Source organism: Halichoerus grypus, chromosome 13 (genome assembly GCF_964656455.1).
Source record: "Halichoerus grypus chromosome 13, mHalGry1.hap1.1, whole genome shotgun sequence".
NCBI lineage: Eukaryota > Metazoa > Chordata > Mammalia > Carnivora > Phocidae > Halichoerus > Halichoerus grypus.
The window spans coordinates 46,398,380-46,415,430 of NC_135724.1; the positions used below are offsets into that span (position 1 = coordinate 46,398,380).

The following is a 17,051-nucleotide window of genomic DNA, read 5'->3' on the forward strand; positions in this document are numbered from 1 at the left end:
CTGAGCCATACAAAAACAGATGCCCTGCGGGGACTGCTGTGAAGAGTGTGGGTGTAAACGGTTTCATACTCAGTCCTAATGAACTGCACTTTTTGAACATCCAGGGCATGCATTCTTGCCACTGTTAATTCTCTTATTTTAAATAGATCAGTTAAGGGACTGGAATGACAGGAAATGTTTCATTAATTCCATTCATTAATTCTATTAAGGAATTGAAATTCATTAATTTAATTAAGTCCAAATAGAGAAATAAGGAGATACTTAAAATTTAAAATTATGTTTGGATTAGTCTTGAACTTTAAGTAAAGTTATATGGCTGGATAAGGAGAGGTCAGCCTTAGAGGCAAAAAACCTACAGCCGCTGGGTTTCTCGGGTTCCCACCTCTGCAACAGTGCTTTAGGTCCCGCAGGGCACAGACAACCCTTGTGTCCACCAGGTGGCAGCACATCTTTATCTCCTGATGGGAGGACCAAAAAGGCAAAGCTCGCTCATTCAGCTCAGCAAGGACAGATGTTCCTGCTAAAAATGATGGGCAGCATTCAAATACCTCATGCTCTGCAAAATCACACTGTAAACAAGGTTGATAGGTAAAACAGGTTTGGAGCAGACTGCTCAAAATCTATGCAACTTTGTAACCAGGGCACTAACAATCCAAACAGAAATACTAGCACAATTTAAAAGATGTTAAATTCCTTCAAAATTGTTTATAAATTCTTAAAGACTACAAACCATGCTGTAGAAAGCAAAGGATAAAAGTAAGGGTAGGCTGAGGCTGCTGAGGGCAGAACGCACAGAAACCGTCATGATACGCATTTTCAGGACAGAGCCGGTGACCAAACCAGCCCAGGGAGGGAGCTGGTCTGCAGGCCTGCAGGGTTCCGCTGAGTCAGTGAACACTGTAGCACTCCGTAGTACAAAACATCAACATTCTGGGGGAAAAGTGAGGAAGGAGAACTCCACGTCCTCCCGCCAGCCGATGTGTGTGGGAGACAGAACTCACAGAAGTGGGCTACTCACCCGCAGTTAGATAGGCGTAATAGCACTGTGACCACCTGGACTCGTTTTTTAGCCTCTCAAAGGAATCAAATGCATCCTTGAAGTTCAGCTCTATCATGCTGCACCAACCTATGAAAGAAATATTTTTAGTAGGCGACCCTGAAGTAGTGATTTGTACCCCATCTTAAGCCAGGAATCTGGTCACTGCTGATTATCTTTGAGTGTTGCATGTATACTACCAGAAAACCTAAAGATGATCTTTTGTCACTTAAGTATTTGGAGTGAGACAAGGCACTTCTGATTTCATAACCCATTAAGCAGGAGAGCAGTATAGCGGGGGGCACCTGGGGGCGCAGTCGGTTGAGTGTCCGACTCTTGGTTTCAGCTCAGGTCATGATCTCAGGGTTGTGCGATGGAGCCCCGCCTTGGCCTGTGTTTAAGACTCTCCCTCTCCCTCTGCCCCTCCCCCCCAATAAATAAATCTTTTTTTTTTTAAAGCAATATAGAGGGACATAAAGATTTCTATGAAAACACTCTAATTCATATCCTATGCTCCAGTTTGGGTTGTGAGATTAATCTAAGCCCAGCAGTACTTCTCCAAGAGCGGCCCCAGGCACAGAAAAAGAAGCAGTATCGTTAGACTGCATATAGTGACTACCTCAAAAAGTCTTCAAGCACTCACGTGGCTCCTTAATGATTACTATTAATTCTCAAACCCTTGTGAGAAGTGGAGATAAGCCAGTCAGAAATTAAGTACTTGCCCACCTTCCCTCTGCAGGTTGGCAGCGGAGCTGAGAAAGAACCCTATCTTTCCTGGATCAAAACACCATGAGACAGGCATTCTGGCAGCCGCGAAAATGCAAGGAATTCTATCCTCACTTTCAGAAATATACCTCCCCTTGCCTGAGCCCCTCCACGTGCCAAGCCCTGAGCCAGGCACCTGGTATAACTCTAATTCTACTAGGGGCTTCCTGAGGTGGCAGACGGTATCCTCATTTTACCAAGGAGAAATGCTAAGGCACGGAGAGGTAGGTGACTTGCCCAAGGCCACAGAACTAGGAAGAGGAAAGGGCCAAGGAGTGAAGGCCATTGCTCTCTCCTGTCCATAATATCCCCCCCATCATAAATTCTGGTATCTTGTGTCATCTTGGATCTGCCTTTGAAGTACAAGGATGAGAGGGATCCACACTTCTAGAAAATCCAGTGTCAAATTCTATGGGATAGGATATGAAGTCGACATGGTTTCCAGTAAAAATTGGGGCTAATCATGTCCATCCTAGAAGATGGGAGTTAAATGCAAAGTAGGGGAGAAGGTGGCACTGAATATGAATAAGAAGCCTGAGTTAGGATTGTGCTACTTTTTCTTGGGTTAACCTTCCTAAGCCTTGGAGGTTAGGCTTCGATGATCTCCAAGCCTCCTTCAGGTCTAACCCTCCATTCTGCCAGACCTTGAAACGGTGCACCAAGAAAGGCCATCATAATCACTTTGCAATACATGTACGAATCAAATCATTATGTCATACAACTTAAACTAATGCATTATATGTCAATTATATCTCAATAAAAGTGGAAGAAAAAAAAGGCAGCAGTATCTTAAGAACAAAAAAAGGCCACCAAATCTAGGTGTTAATTCAAGTTCTTCGAAATACATTCCATCCTACGTTATGGCTACTACCCAGAGCTCCAGCGGGATGGATGACATAAAAATATATTTTCCATTGGATTACACTTCAGCTCTTTTCCCTAAACCATAAGAGGTGCTTAAAACATTATTTTACTGGGAAGTTCCCAATCTTTTAGTTTGTACTTTTCTTTAAAAAGATTTAAAATCATCCAAGAAGACAATTATGTCCACAGCATATAAGCAAGTGGCAAGCATCATAGGGTCTCAACCTGACAGATGGCAAATGCCCCCCGAGCACTCCCCATTTCTTCTTCCCCTCTCTGCAGAGGGCCTGGGAGTTCCGATCTTCCCGTTGAGTCCATCACTACCGCATCACTTCTCTGCTCCCCGGCTCCTTCATTCCCTTTCTAGGTACCGTATAATGTGACCCTGTCTGATGTGACCCTGTCGTACTGGGCTGAAACCCTAACAACATGAACCCCTTACTACATTGTGTCATGGTTGTTTCAAACCCAACTGTTGTGTTGATTTTCCTCAGCATCATAGAACAACTACTACTTAAAAGGTTGAGGGAATTGCTAATATAACAGGACAGAATTTTAGTGCAGTCAGCAAAGAAACTCATAGTAACAATTTGGGACAGGGAGGAGAAAGTGTAAGCAAATAAATATTTCCATGTCTGCTTATAAATTTGTCTGCAGGAGGGGAAAAGCAGAAGGAAGGGGCTCACACATGTGGAGGGCCTCTGTGTGCCAGGCACCACCTGATGCTCATTCCGACTTCATTTAAACCTCATGACCACTGAGGGCGGGCACCTCAACACTCATGGTAACCACGAGGCTTACACAGCTCTTCCCAGGTCTCCGAGCTAGTCGGGGGAAGGGCTGGGATTGGGGTGCACACGCCCAACTCTCACCCAGGCCATATTTTTCTTCCCAGGTAGACACTGGTGCAAGGGAGGGAAACATAGTTTAGATTCTAATGTGCAGTCAGATAAAGTAGTTACAAAAGTTTTAGTCCATTCCTTTTAAAGAATAAATTCTAAAGCAGTAAGGACAGTCACTGAGATAAGTATCACGGCTTGTGCTATGGTAACAAAGTCTTATTCTCACAAAAGGTAGCAAGCATTTTACAAAGATCCAAACTGAATAGCATTAAAAAGGCAGACGTGCACAAAAATGCATTAAGACCTGCGACAAGAAGCTGGTCATCCAGCCGGACATAAGCTGAATGCATTAATGCCATTTCATGACAAGAAGCTGGACAGACATTTCATATTTACCAATTTCATACAGACAGACATGTTGGATTTCTCGCTGATCTATCGCAAGCTCCAAAGCGGTATGGAAAGAAGTCAAGGCACTGTTGATTTGACACTGAAGAGAAAATGAAAACAGAGTTACTGGCTAAAATCTGTCATTAATATTATAATTATCTTCATTCCAAAGCATCTTCTTCCTTAACAGTTATTTTAAACAGATTAAAACAGCATAGAGGAGAATGATCTCAAAATTTCTGGAACATTCCAATTTGCCTCAGTTGTGAGACGAGCCTTGGCACAGAGCACTTCTTTTGCTCTGGCGGGAAATTCACCCTCCTGTGTATACAACAGGCATACCTTGGAGATAACCATAGGTTCGGTTCCATACCGCAACAAGTGGATATTGCAATAAAGTGAGTCGGAACAATGTTCTGGTTTCCCAGTGCATACAAAAGTTATGTTTATACTATCCTGTAGTCCCTTAAGTGTGCAAGAGCATTGTGTCTAAAAAAATAATGTACATACCTTAATTAAAAAAATACTTTATTGCTAAAAAAATGCTAACCATCTCTGAGCTTTCAGCAAGTTGTAATCACAGATCACCATTCACAAATATAACAATAACAAAAAAGTTCCAAATACTGTGAGAATGACCAAACTGTGACACAGAGACATGAAGTGAGCAAATGCTGTTGGAAAAACAGGTTGCCACAAACCTTCAATTTGTAAAAACAAAACAAAAAAAAACCCCACCCAGTATGTGCAAAGTGCAATAAAGTGAAGTATAATGAGACAGGGTGTGTCTGGACCCACCCCAGGCCAGAAAGAGCCCCGTCAGTGCTGAGTGAGTGTGCGAAGCCTCCTTTAGGCCTGCCCTCAGCACACTCTCCCCGCTGTGACCCACGGACCCTGTCATACAGCCCCTAGTACGAATCTGTATCCAGAATGCTTTGTCTGATTGCTGCTGGTCCTCACATCTCCTCCACTAACACTCACTTCTGACTTTTGGGTTCATCTAGCACTGTCCAGAGCCCAACGGACTCTCCCATGACTGTTCTTACTCCTGAGGAAGTACATTTAGTGTTGCTTTCCACTAAAGACCCCTTTCAAAGTCTCCCAACCTCATGCCAGAACACCTGATAGGAGTACCTGAAAAGCATCAAATTCAATCCTAAATACAGCAATGACAGGTGTTAATAAATGTAAATTCTAAATGCCCTAAAAATTTGTTACAGCCTGCTCTCAGTGATACATGCCCCGGGCCGTACCCTGGCCCCACACTCAGCCCTCCGTGGTCTTCCCTATGTGCCCCCTTCTGCTGCTCCTTGGCCACCCCCTTTCCAGTGCCCCTTCTGCCTCTCCTCCCCACAGCCAGCCAGCCAGGGGCAGAAAGGATCGTAGAAGAAAGGCTACCCCATTCCTTGGCGTCTTCAGTGATGCATGGTCACTGCGTGAGGCCTCTTGCACACCACAGACCACACAGATGAGGCAGGGAGGTCCTTAGGACATCCTGTGACTCAGGAACACCATAAGCCAAATGACTCATTAACCAAGGCCTTGGCTGGATCAGTAACTGTTCATGCCCAAAGTAAGGTTTCATTCTGCCAGGATGGTTCAGACGGCAGCGTTCAATCCCTTGTCCCCATCCACAAAGGCTAAGAGAGGACACGCATCCCCACACCAGTGATTCCTGGTCTCAAGGAGGTTAACATCTAGTTGGAGGGACCCTCCTGGGAATGTGAGACAGGCCCCAACCCCGTCAGACGTTCACACTGGGCTATGAGCACAAAGCCACCAAGGTCCCAAAGAGGTGTAAAAAAAATTTTGTTTTTTGAATTTAAAAATCAATCTCGTATGCAGTGGGTGTGTGCGTGTGCGCCGGCGTGCTGCAGAGTAAGCTAGCTGGACACTCATTAGCCCACCTCTAACTCTTCTCTTTCTGGATCAACCGATTTTTCCCTGCTTCTTACGTGCACTCAGTTTAGCATATCTGCACGAAACCACCATGCTACGGATTCTGCTCTGCACGCGTCTCCTCAGTTTGCTAAGTTCCTGCCACTCAACTATCACGCACAGAATATTTCTGGATGAGCCATCGCCACCAAGCTGTGTCCAACTGCAGGTACCCTGCGTGACAATGCAATGCCACACTGCCCTTCAGAAGACCAAAAACTACTTGGGAACGCTAATTAACGGGCAACTACTAAGTCCTGGGACGGTACTGGCTTGAGCTACAAAGACAAATCACAACAAGGCTTTAAAAGCAAGTTTAGAAACAAAAACAAACCAAGGAATATTTGAATCAACACTGTTTCTCTTAGCCCTTTCAAAAAAAAAAAAAATCTGAGATTGGCATGTATTAGTTCCATTTTCAGATGGAGAAACCAAAGTTCAAAGAGGTGAAGTGGCTTGGTCAAGGGCAACAGGCTAGCAACGGGGTAGTATTCACTCTGCTCTGACTGCCTCCAGAGTATGTGTCCTTCCAGCAGAGCATAGACACGTATGATTAAATTAAGGGCTTTGAGATGGGGAGATTATCCTGGATTATCGGGGTGGACCCTAAATGCAATCACAAGTGTCCTGATGAGAGGCAGGCAGAGAGAGCTGACGCACGCAGTGGGGAGGCAACGTGGTCACAGAGACACAGACTGCGGACACAGCCACAAGCCCGGGAGCCACCAGAGCTCACAAGAGGCAAGAAATGGACTGTCCTCCGAGCCTCTAGAGGGAGGGCCACCCCCAATCACCTTGACTTCAGCCAGTGAAACGGATTCTGGACTTTTGACTCTCAGAGTGGTATGAGAATAAGGTCTGCTGTTTTAAGCCACCAAGTCTGTGATAATTTGTTCCATGGCCTCAGAAGATGAGCACAGGGTGTTACTTTCAAAATTGAACTGTGAAGAAAGTACGACTGTTCCTTATGTTTGTTATAAGCACTGTGACGGAACTAGAAGGTATGGAGACCATTACAGAGCTTAACGATATTATCCCAAGAGTAATAAGCATAACTACAAAATTAATTCTAGTTCTAGCCTGATTACTCATTAAAGAATTACAATGAACAGCCATCAAACCGGTGAAAACTGATTTCCCCTTCTTTTTCACCAAATAATTTACTTTTTTTTTTTTTTTTAAAGATTTTATTTATTTGACAGAGAGAGACACAAACAGGGGGAGGGGAGAGGGAGAAGCAGGCTTCCCACGGAGCAGGGAGCCCGATGTGGGGCTCGATCCCAGGACCGTGGGACCATGACCTGAGCCGAAGGCAGACGCTTAACGACTGAGCCACCCAGGCGCCCAAATAATTTACTTTTTAACTTTATTACTTTTTTTTTTTTTTAGAGAGAGAGAGATGAAAGAGAGAGAAAGCATGCATGCAGAGGGCAAGCAGGAGAGGGGGGCAGGGGGGTGGTTTGCAGAGGGAGAGGGAGAATCTCCAGCAGACTTCCCAGGGAGCATGGAGCCCAATGCAGGGCTGGATCTCACGACCCTGAGATCATGACCTAAACCAAAATCAAGAGTTGGACACTTAACCACTAAGTCACCCAGGTGCTCCTTCACCAAAATAATTTAAAGTAAAAATGACCTAATAGGAGTTTTTATGATTATAAATTACAATATCCACAACATAATAGAGAAAGAAGAATTATTTTCAATATAATACATTATTCACAGTGTAATTTTTTTGAGGAAATACACACATGCTGGGCTGAAGAGAATACAGAAAACAGGCTAGAATGAAATAGCCATGAAGCCAAGAATTGGAGGTCAAGTACCATCTAGGCTTGTGTCCCATGAATTATGCACGGACACTCGAGATCACAAAAACTACCTGAAGTCTCAGTTTCCTCACTGGTAAAATGAGGAAATAATGTCGGCAAGCATTATCTGCTTCCAGAGGAAGCAATGGAGAACAAAAGCACAAGTCTTTGCCAAATTAAATGGAGTGTATCTGTTGCCGAATTAAAATCAGCACCATGTAGAGCTACCGTTTTGTTGCCACAGAGATACAATGTGTTTTTCTAGTTTTTCAGGGCACCTTTCTTGACAGCTGTGTTCCTAGGCGTTTTATAATACCTGTGGCAACTGTCCATGGGATTTGTTCCTCCGTTTATTCTCTGAGTGAACGTTGCTGGTGTGTCGGAAAACTCTGGATTTTTGCAAGTTGATTTTGCATATGTCACATTATACTCGTGAACCCTCATGATTTTTTTTAAGCTTTTTCTCTAGGAGTTTCTGGGGAGATATTCAAATCATTTGCAAATAATGATAGTGTTGTCTCTTCCTCTACAAGAGACTTCTCTAATTGGTGAGAACCACCAGTTAAGATTCTATTAGCAAGCACCACTCACATCCTTGCTTTATTCCCGTCTTCAATGAGGATGTTCTGATGTTGCACCATTAAATATAGTTTGTGGGGTGTTTTTAGTAGATGCCATCGTTACCAAACAAAGAAGTTCCCTTTCTTTTTTTTTTTTAAAGATTTTATTTATTTATTTGACAGAGAGAGACAGCGAGAGAGGGAACACAAGCAGGGGGAGTGGGAGAGGGAGAAGCAGGCTTCCCGCTGAGCAGGGAGCCCGATGCGGGGCTCGATCCCAGGACCCTGGGATCATGACCTGAGCCGAAGGCAGACGCTTAACCGACTGAGCCACCCAGGCGCCCATCCCTTTCTATTTCTAATTTGCTAATAGTTTGTTTAGTTTTCAAAGTGGATTTCATTAAATGCCATTTGAGCCATCTAGTGATAGGACTATGTGGTTTTATTAATTACTTCCTTAATGCAGGTTACAACAGAAAGACATTTTCTGAGGCTGAACCATGCTTGCTTTTTTGAAATAAGCCCTACTAAGGTCATAATGTGGCATTTAAAAAATACACTGTTGGATCTGACTTGCTAATATTTATTTAGAGTTTCTAATTTCAGAATGAAGTCAGCCTGCAGTGTTTTGTTCAGTGCTCTCCTCTAGGAGTTTTGGTATCAGGATAATGCCAGAACTTGCAGACTTGTAGGAAATATTTCCATATTTTCTATGCTCTGGAACTATGTAAATAACTAGTTACTATAGAGCCATACCTTTCAACCGAATAATTCATTTAAAATGTTTAAAATACCGGGGTGCCTGGGTGGCTCAGTTGGTTAAGCATCTGCCGACTCTTAGTTTCAACTCAGGTCGTGATCTCAGGGAGATGAGATCGAGCCCCACATCGGGCTCCACACTCAGCACAGAGTCTGCTTGTCCCTCCCCACCCCCCGGCCCTGGGCTCTCTCTCAAATAAATAAATCTTTAAAATGTTTAAAATACAATTTAAATTTTTTCTTTTAATGGACATACAACATAACAAAGAGTATTAAACTTTAGTTAATAGTACCAGATTTCAGTGCCAACTTCATAACCAACACAGTTTTGGACCTTGAGAAATTGTTTCATTATAAATGAAAATCTCAGGAGATACTAAAATAAATGAATTAATGCACATAAAATGCTCTTAAGGAAGGTATATTATCTTTAAAAATAGGTGTAGGTCACCTGTTAGTGCTGAGAAATAAATCACAGTATTGTTTTCCAACATTTAGAAAGATTTGCAATTAATAGCAATTAAGTTTCTATATTTTTTTTAGACCACTGGAAGAAATTCTAGATTTTTTCCTGCAGACATAATTAAGAGCTGTTTAAGATTCTACCACAAATACCTAAGTGTGTATTCTTGCCTAAGAGACAGGGACAAAGAAAAAGGAAACATGTAAGCGACCACAAATCACATTTTCCAATTTTAAAAATGTAAAATATTTCTACAACAATGTATTTTTCAAGCCCTTTAGAAAGTAAGTATGAAGACACAAAAAGTCTGAATAATTTTCAGAGTCAGCACAGTGAGCTTGGAGTTTCTAATGTTATACTCTGTTCTACTGGAAGATTCCCACTAGCAATACCAAGCTGGGAGGATACATTAAATTCAGCTACCAAGCAAAAGATTCCCTTTCTAGAATTGCAAAAAAAAGGAAATAGAAACAAAGCCAAGTTCCTCTGGGGGCCTGACCAGACTCTAGTGCCAAAAGGACAGCAAGTTCCAGACTTCCCTGAATCTCTGAGGCAAGATTCCATTTCCCAAGCAGTTTCCTTTGGTGCCCCCTCCCAATCGCATTTAACACCAAATGACACCACTAGCTCACAAACAAAAAGGTCTCAGCTCAGAACCAGTCTCCCGGCATTCAAACAATGTTGGTATCACTCAATTCTGCTGTGTTCCACACCAGAGAGATCACTGTTGCAGGAGCAAATCAAAGAACACGACAGTCCCCGTGGACTCAGCTGCGAGGAGAGGGTGATGCCCACACAGAACACTCTAATACTCACTGGAGAATTACCAGCTCTGTAAGATACAGAAGTTTGTAAGATAGAGGCACATTCTTTCGAGAGGTTTTAAATAACCAGTAAGCAGAGTTTTAGACACAGGCCGAATTCCTGAGATGTGTCAAGAATACAATACGTACTCTGCAAGTAGACAGAGGCTGTCTGCATGTGTTAGAGCACTAAAGGGCCACGAGGTCTCTAATATTCATGAGGCACCTGGGTACTAAACACCAGGAGACTGAATAGACAAAAAGCACAAAATATTCAAGACACTAACTATACATGAAACATTAATATGTAGGTGGCTTAATGTGACCATCCATTGGTGACACTCATTCTCACACCATGTGTCCTCTACTCAAGAAGCGCTAATAAAACCCCTGAGGGTCCACTGTTTTAGCTGTGGTCAGTGATGCGCAGAGCAAAGCAAGACATTACCCGCTGTGTACCCCAGGACTCAGGTAGCACGGCCTTTCCACCTGCCCCTGCACACTACCCTAAGAGCATTAACCTACGCTATCCTTTTCCCCTTGCTTCTTGCTGTGTTTTACACTGATTTAGTAAACTGTGTGATTCAAGCTTATTTTAAGTTGGCACATGAATCTTTCTGTTTTGAGACCTCTGGGGGAACTTGCTGGGCCCTGTATTCAGAGGCTACCAGGGTATTGGGGCGTCAATGCGAAAAGAAAGGAAAACCCCAAGTGCCCGTGAGGAGACACTAGGTTGGCACTGACAGCTGTTATGGGCTGAATTGTGTCCCCCACCGCCCCAAATTCAGAGTTTGAGGTCCTAATCCCTAGTATCTCAGAATGTGACTGTATTTGGAGATAAGGTCTCTGAGGAGGTAATCACATTAAAATGAAGTCTTTAAGGCAGGCCCTAATCCAATATAACTGGCGGCCTTAGAGGAGAAGGTGAGCGCGCATGCACACACACACACAAACACACACACAGGAGAAAGACCACATGAAGACAGAGGGAGCAGGTGGCTATCTACAAGTCGAGGAGAGATGGCTCAAGAAAAAAAAAAATCAACCTGCCAACACCTTGATCTTGGACTTCCAACCTCAGGTCTATAAGAAAACTAATTTCTGTACCCGCTCTGTGGTTCCTTGTTAGGGCAGCCCGAGGAAACTAACACATCAACTGTCAGACGTATCCTTTCCTTGGGGAGCCATTCTCCTATGTGATGAGAATGGGAAGGGTCCTCCTTTTCTGGAAAACCTTTCTGGTCTCAGCAAGGGTATGAGTACCTGACCTAAGCAAGGCAGATCACAGCACCTTCTCCTCCCTCCCACTCAGCATCTACTCCTGGAGTTTCCTCACAGGTGACGAATGAGGGCTGGTTCAGTCTCTGCGTGCACGTGTGTGTATGTATGTTTTCCAATGTGTGTGCATGCGTTTGTGGTACATCTAAGTTATTCCCTATACAAATTGCTTAATTTGTATAAATACTAGACCAGTTGTCCCAAAGGTTTTATCAATGTACATATGTACCAACAGTTTATAAGAGGCTTATTTCCCTAAACCTTTTCCCAACAGAGAATACTTTCAGTATTTGCCAATGATTTTTTTCCCCTTGTTTTAATTTGCATCTCACTGATTCTACCATGAGAGTCATATGTTACTGACCATTTGTGTATCTTATCTTATGGCTTGTCTGTTTAGGTGTTTTGGCTATTTTTCTTTTTGCAGGCTTATCCTTTTGCTATGTTCCAAGTTTGTAAGAGTTCTTCCTATATTAAGGATGCTAATTCTAGCTTTAGTCTTCATTTTTTTTTAACTTTATGATATTTTTTAATATAGAAGTTCATTTTTATGTCAGATTTTGATCCATGTACTATCAATTCTATCAGTCTTTTCCTTACTGTTTTGGTTTCAGAGTTCTGTTTACACAGTCCTTGATGGAGCTTTTAATACCACTACACACATGGAATCTATGAATTATGCATAATGAGGGGAACTTTTCAAAATGCCATAAATATGGCTGCTCTCATTCTGACAAAAATCCAGGGGCTATAGAAATAGAACTATCATCAAAGCACAACCAAAAGAGGCAAAGGGCAAGAGGCCAGAGTATTCACTCAAGGTTTACACAGTTGCGTGCATGCGCACACACAAACACACACACACACAAACACGCACACACTCACTCTGAGCCCTGCTGTCTGGGAGCTGGGCACTGGTCGAGGCATTTGAGATACACAGTGACCCAGACAAAGTCCCTGCCTCACAGAGCCTGAATTCTCATTCTGATGGGGGGAAGAGAGAGACAATGAGCCAACAAGAAAAGCACCTTACTCTGTGTGTCCAGTGAATAGGAGTTTCTGGGCAGAAATGAGGAGGGGTGGTGAAGGAGACAGGGAGACCAGTGGCAGGAGCGAGGCCAACACGTCCAATACTATAGTCACAGAAGGTCTCCCCGAGAAGGTAACCGAACAAAGTCAAAGGAGGTGAGGAAGTGGCTCTCTCCTCCCTCAGGTTCCACCTCCTCTGTACCCCCTTCCCTGGTCATCTCCACCCACAGTGACCACCAGTTCATCTGGCACTTTTATTGCCTTGAGGTATTACCTTTCATGCATTCAGCATTGCTATTCATAGTTAGATTATAAGTTTCTTTTGGGGCAGGGGCTTTTCCTAGCCCTCTTGGCATCCCCCAGGCGACCTTTTACATCACAGGCAACAAATCTTCGATTATGCACAAGAAATGGAATATGGTAGATCTATTTTCAGCACCTCCACACAGATAGCAATTCCCCTGAAAAAGGAGTTTCGTAACCAAATCCAGCTCTAATGAATGGTAGAACTGAATAATGCACTACTTACAACATTTCCTTGGTCTCTCAACAGTTACACACAAGATGTCAACAAAACCTGTGATGGAAAGTGCTTTATACTGGATTTACAACCTAGACACAATTCTGTCTAAAGAGGAAAAGCCCTGACCAAGCACTGTGTGCTTAGCACTCTGCCATATCCATATTACATTATTTAAGGGTGGCATGGGAGGCACTGTCCTCTTTCTACACACAAGGACACAGGCTCAGAAAGCTCGGCCAGTCAGGAAGTGGAAGAGCCCATTTTGAGCTGAGCCTGATGCTTTTTCAGCTACGCCATGCTGCCTTTTGAAATGACAAGGAATTTATATGAGAAACAGCAGTAAATTTAAAAGAAATGTGTTTATGTCCGGTGGAAAATAGACAGTCTCTTCAACAAATGGTGTTGGGAAAATTGGACAGCCACATGCAGAAGAATGAAACTGGACCATTTCCTTACACCACATACAAAAATAGACTCAAAATGGTTGAAAGACCTAAATATGAGACAGGAGTCCATCAAAATCCTAAAGGAGAACGCAGGCAGCAACCTCTTCGACCTCAGCCGCAGCAACTTCTTCCTAGAAACATCGCCAAAGGCAAGGGAAGCAAGGGCAAAAATGAACTATTGGGACTTCATCAAGATAAAAAGCTTTTGCACAGCAAAAGAAACAGACAACAAAACCAAAAGAACCGACAGAGTGGGAGAAAATATCTGCAAATGACATATCAGATAAAGGGCTAGTATCCAAAATCTATAAAGAACTTATCAAACTCAACACCCAAAGAACAAAGAATCCAATCAAGAAATGGGCAGAAGACATGAACAGATATTTTTCCAAAGAAGACATCCAAATGGCCAACAGACACATGAAAAAGTGCTCAACATTGCTCGGCATCAGGGAAATACAAATCAAAACCTCAATGAGAGGGGATTAACATAACAATAAAAAAATTAAAAAAAAAAAAAACCTCAATGAGATACCACCTCATACCAGTCAGAATGGCTAAAATTAACAAGTCAGGAAATGACAGATGTTGGCGGGGATGGGGAGAAAGGGGAACCCTCCTACACTGTTGGTGGGAATGCAAGCTGCTGCAACCACTCTGGAAAACAGTATGGCAGTTCCTCAAAAAGTTGAAAATAGAGCTACCCTACGATCCAGCAATTGCACTACTGGGTATTTACCCCAAAGATACAAATGTAGGGATCTGAAGGGGTACGTGCACCCCGATGTTTATAGCAGCAATGTCCACAATAGCCAAACTGTGGAAAGAGCCAAGATGTCCATCAACAGATGAATGGATAAAGAAGATGTGGTATATATATACAATGGAATATTATGCAGCCATCAAAAGGAATGAGATCTTGCCATTTGCAACGACGTGGATGGAACTGGAGGGTGTTATGCTGAGCGAAATAGGTCAATCAGAGAAAGACATGTATCATATGACCTCACTGATATGAGGAATTCTTAATCTCAGGAAACAAAATGAGGGTTGCTGGAGTGGGGGGTGGGGTGGGAGGGATGGGGTGGCTGGGTGATAGACACTGGGGAGGGTATGTGCTATGGTGAGCGCTGTGAACTGTGCAAGACTGATGAATCACAGATCTGTACCTCTGAAACAAATAATGCAATATATGTTAAGAAAAAAAAAAAAGAAGAAGGCAGGAGCGGAAAAATGAAGGGGGGGAAATCGGAGGCGGAGACGAACCATGAGAGACGATGGACTCTGAAAAACAAACTGAGGGTTCTAGAGGGGAGGGGACTGGGAGGATGGGTTAGCCTGCTGATGGGTATTAAAGAGGGCACGTTCTGCATGGAGGACTGGGTGTTATGCACAAACAATGAATCATGGAACACTACATCAAAAACTAATGATGTAATATATGGTGATTAACAATAAAAAAATTTTAAAAAATTTTAAAAAAAGATGTTATCAAAGAACTAAAATTAAAAATGCAGAAGGTAATGTAAAGAATTAACTCAGAAAAACAAAGACCATGGAAATACAGATACCCTAATCTACACAAAGTCACACTACTCAAAAGGCAGGAATTCAAGATAAACATACACACCTAGAATATAGATGCAGAAGATCCACTATGCACAGAGATTGGCGTGAGAGAAAGAGAAGCCATAATCAGGAAAGCAACTTTGAGAAGTTTTTCTACAGCTGAATGGCATTCTCTATAAAGAATGGCAAATGGGCAAGCTCCTATATGTTTTTCCCCCAAAGAGGAATTAAAGACAAGCTATAAAAGCTGAGGCAATCCCAGGTAGTTCATTCTGAAGGTTAAAGAACCATAAAAAAATCTTTATGACAGCTTTGTTGACATAGATTTCACATACCAGAAAACTCATCCTTTTAAAATATACAATTAAGTGGCTTTTAGTATATCTACAGAACTATAAGATTTGAAAGCTGGAAAAAAAAAAATTAAAAATTATGTAGTCTAGTGTTTCTCAAAGTGTATTCTACTGAACCCTTCAGGTCTCACAGGCTACTGTATAAAAATGAATTTTCCTGGGCAAGTAAGTTGGGTAAACACGGACAGCGTATCTGCACAGTCTAGCCACCTCAACGGTGCAAAACTGAAGTCTCCGAGCAGTCCCAGCATATCTGGATTTGCCTGACACAGAACCTCTTTTCATGGAACACGTCCAAACTAGTCCATCAAATCAGGGCTCTAGGGCAGACGCTTCGGAAAAATCCTAATTCTCCAGGTGAAGAAACAGAGTGCCAGAGAAGGCTGACTGGCTTGACTGAGGTCTTACAGCTCTTTCAAGTTGTCTGGTCTGTGAGCAACCACTTGGAAGGAGACCATGTCTTTACTGTTTATTACAGAGCCAAGCCAGATCCTCAGACTTAGTCCAGTGCTCTTTCTACACAGCACACCCTGAAGCCCCGAAGCAACAGGACAAAAGATTCCCAGAGCTGACAAGCCCTCTATCAGACATCATGGAGAAACGAAGACCATTACAACCAAACAAAGGCACAGATTCAAGAACTCTGTGTGCCCACACGTTAAGAGTCCAAAGTTATAAAGAAAAACAGGAGAACTCAAGATGATGCTATGAGAAAATACAAGATTTCCTACAAGAGCTCTGGACAAGGGGTACGTAAAAGTGAGAAACACTCTTTCCTAAAACCAGACTCTGTCACCCCTCAAGGAGTTTACCATATGCACCTTAGCATCAAGAGTGAGGGACAAAGGACTGGAACACTCTATGGCTATGTGGACCCATGGTTAAAACAGGAGATAAACAACTAAAACATTAAACTCCTCTTTTCAATCTGGTATTAAAGAAAAATCTATTCAAAAACAGGTAAGCAGAAATGAAAACAAGAACAATCAACACAACCAGAAGGGCAAAGGAAAACAACGCACATTCATCACGTACATGATTAAATATGAAAAGGAACTCCTCTATGAGAAAGTAGATTTGGGTTGAGAAACAAAAACAAATGATCTCATTTCCCTAGTCATGCCTCTTCCACCCACCTCTCTCCACCAAATGTTCCAGCCCCGCTGAGCTTCGATCTCCCAGTACATGGCCTCTTCTTGGCTCTGGCCTTGAATGCAGGCTAATCCCCCATGCTCTTATCTCTACGTTCAAACTCCCACATACATTTCAACAGCCTGTCCAAAGAGCCCCACTTCCGTGCTGTCTTTCCCTGCTGTGAGGGCGGCACCATGGGTGAGCCACACTGTGCCTGACCTTCCAGCAGGCCTGTGTGTATGTTGCTCAGGCCTGGCCACATCCCCGTCTGCTTACTGCCTGCCTGCCATGCAGTACTCTCCCCACCCCGTCCCCCACAGGAGCTCCATCACTGTCCCCACAGCTCTGCAGCCTTCACAGCGGCTCCATCATCATCACAGCCAACGATGACTAGCACTCACTCAGAGTTCCAAGACCAGCACAGGCCTCCCAGATTACCACCTCATTGAATCTTTTCTTTTAAAGATTTATTTATTTGACAGAGAGAGACA

At 43.1% G+C, this 17,051-nt stretch overlaps 1 protein-coding gene across 1 annotated transcript in view; it reads right to left on the reverse strand.

Moving 5' to 3' along the window:
- Positions 1–17,051, reverse strand: part of TTC39C (tetratricopeptide repeat domain 39C) — a 102,858-nt gene that overhangs the window by 12,830 nt on the left and 72,977 nt on the right. The window contains exons 7-8 of the mRNA XM_036098143.2: positions 3,904–3,997; positions 1,019–1,126 (exon numbers count right to left, since the gene is read on the reverse strand). Coding sequence (XP_035954036.1) covers positions 1,019–1,126; positions 3,904–3,997 — 202 coding nt within the window. The remainder of the gene's footprint in view (positions 1–1,018; positions 1,127–3,903; positions 3,998–17,051) is intronic.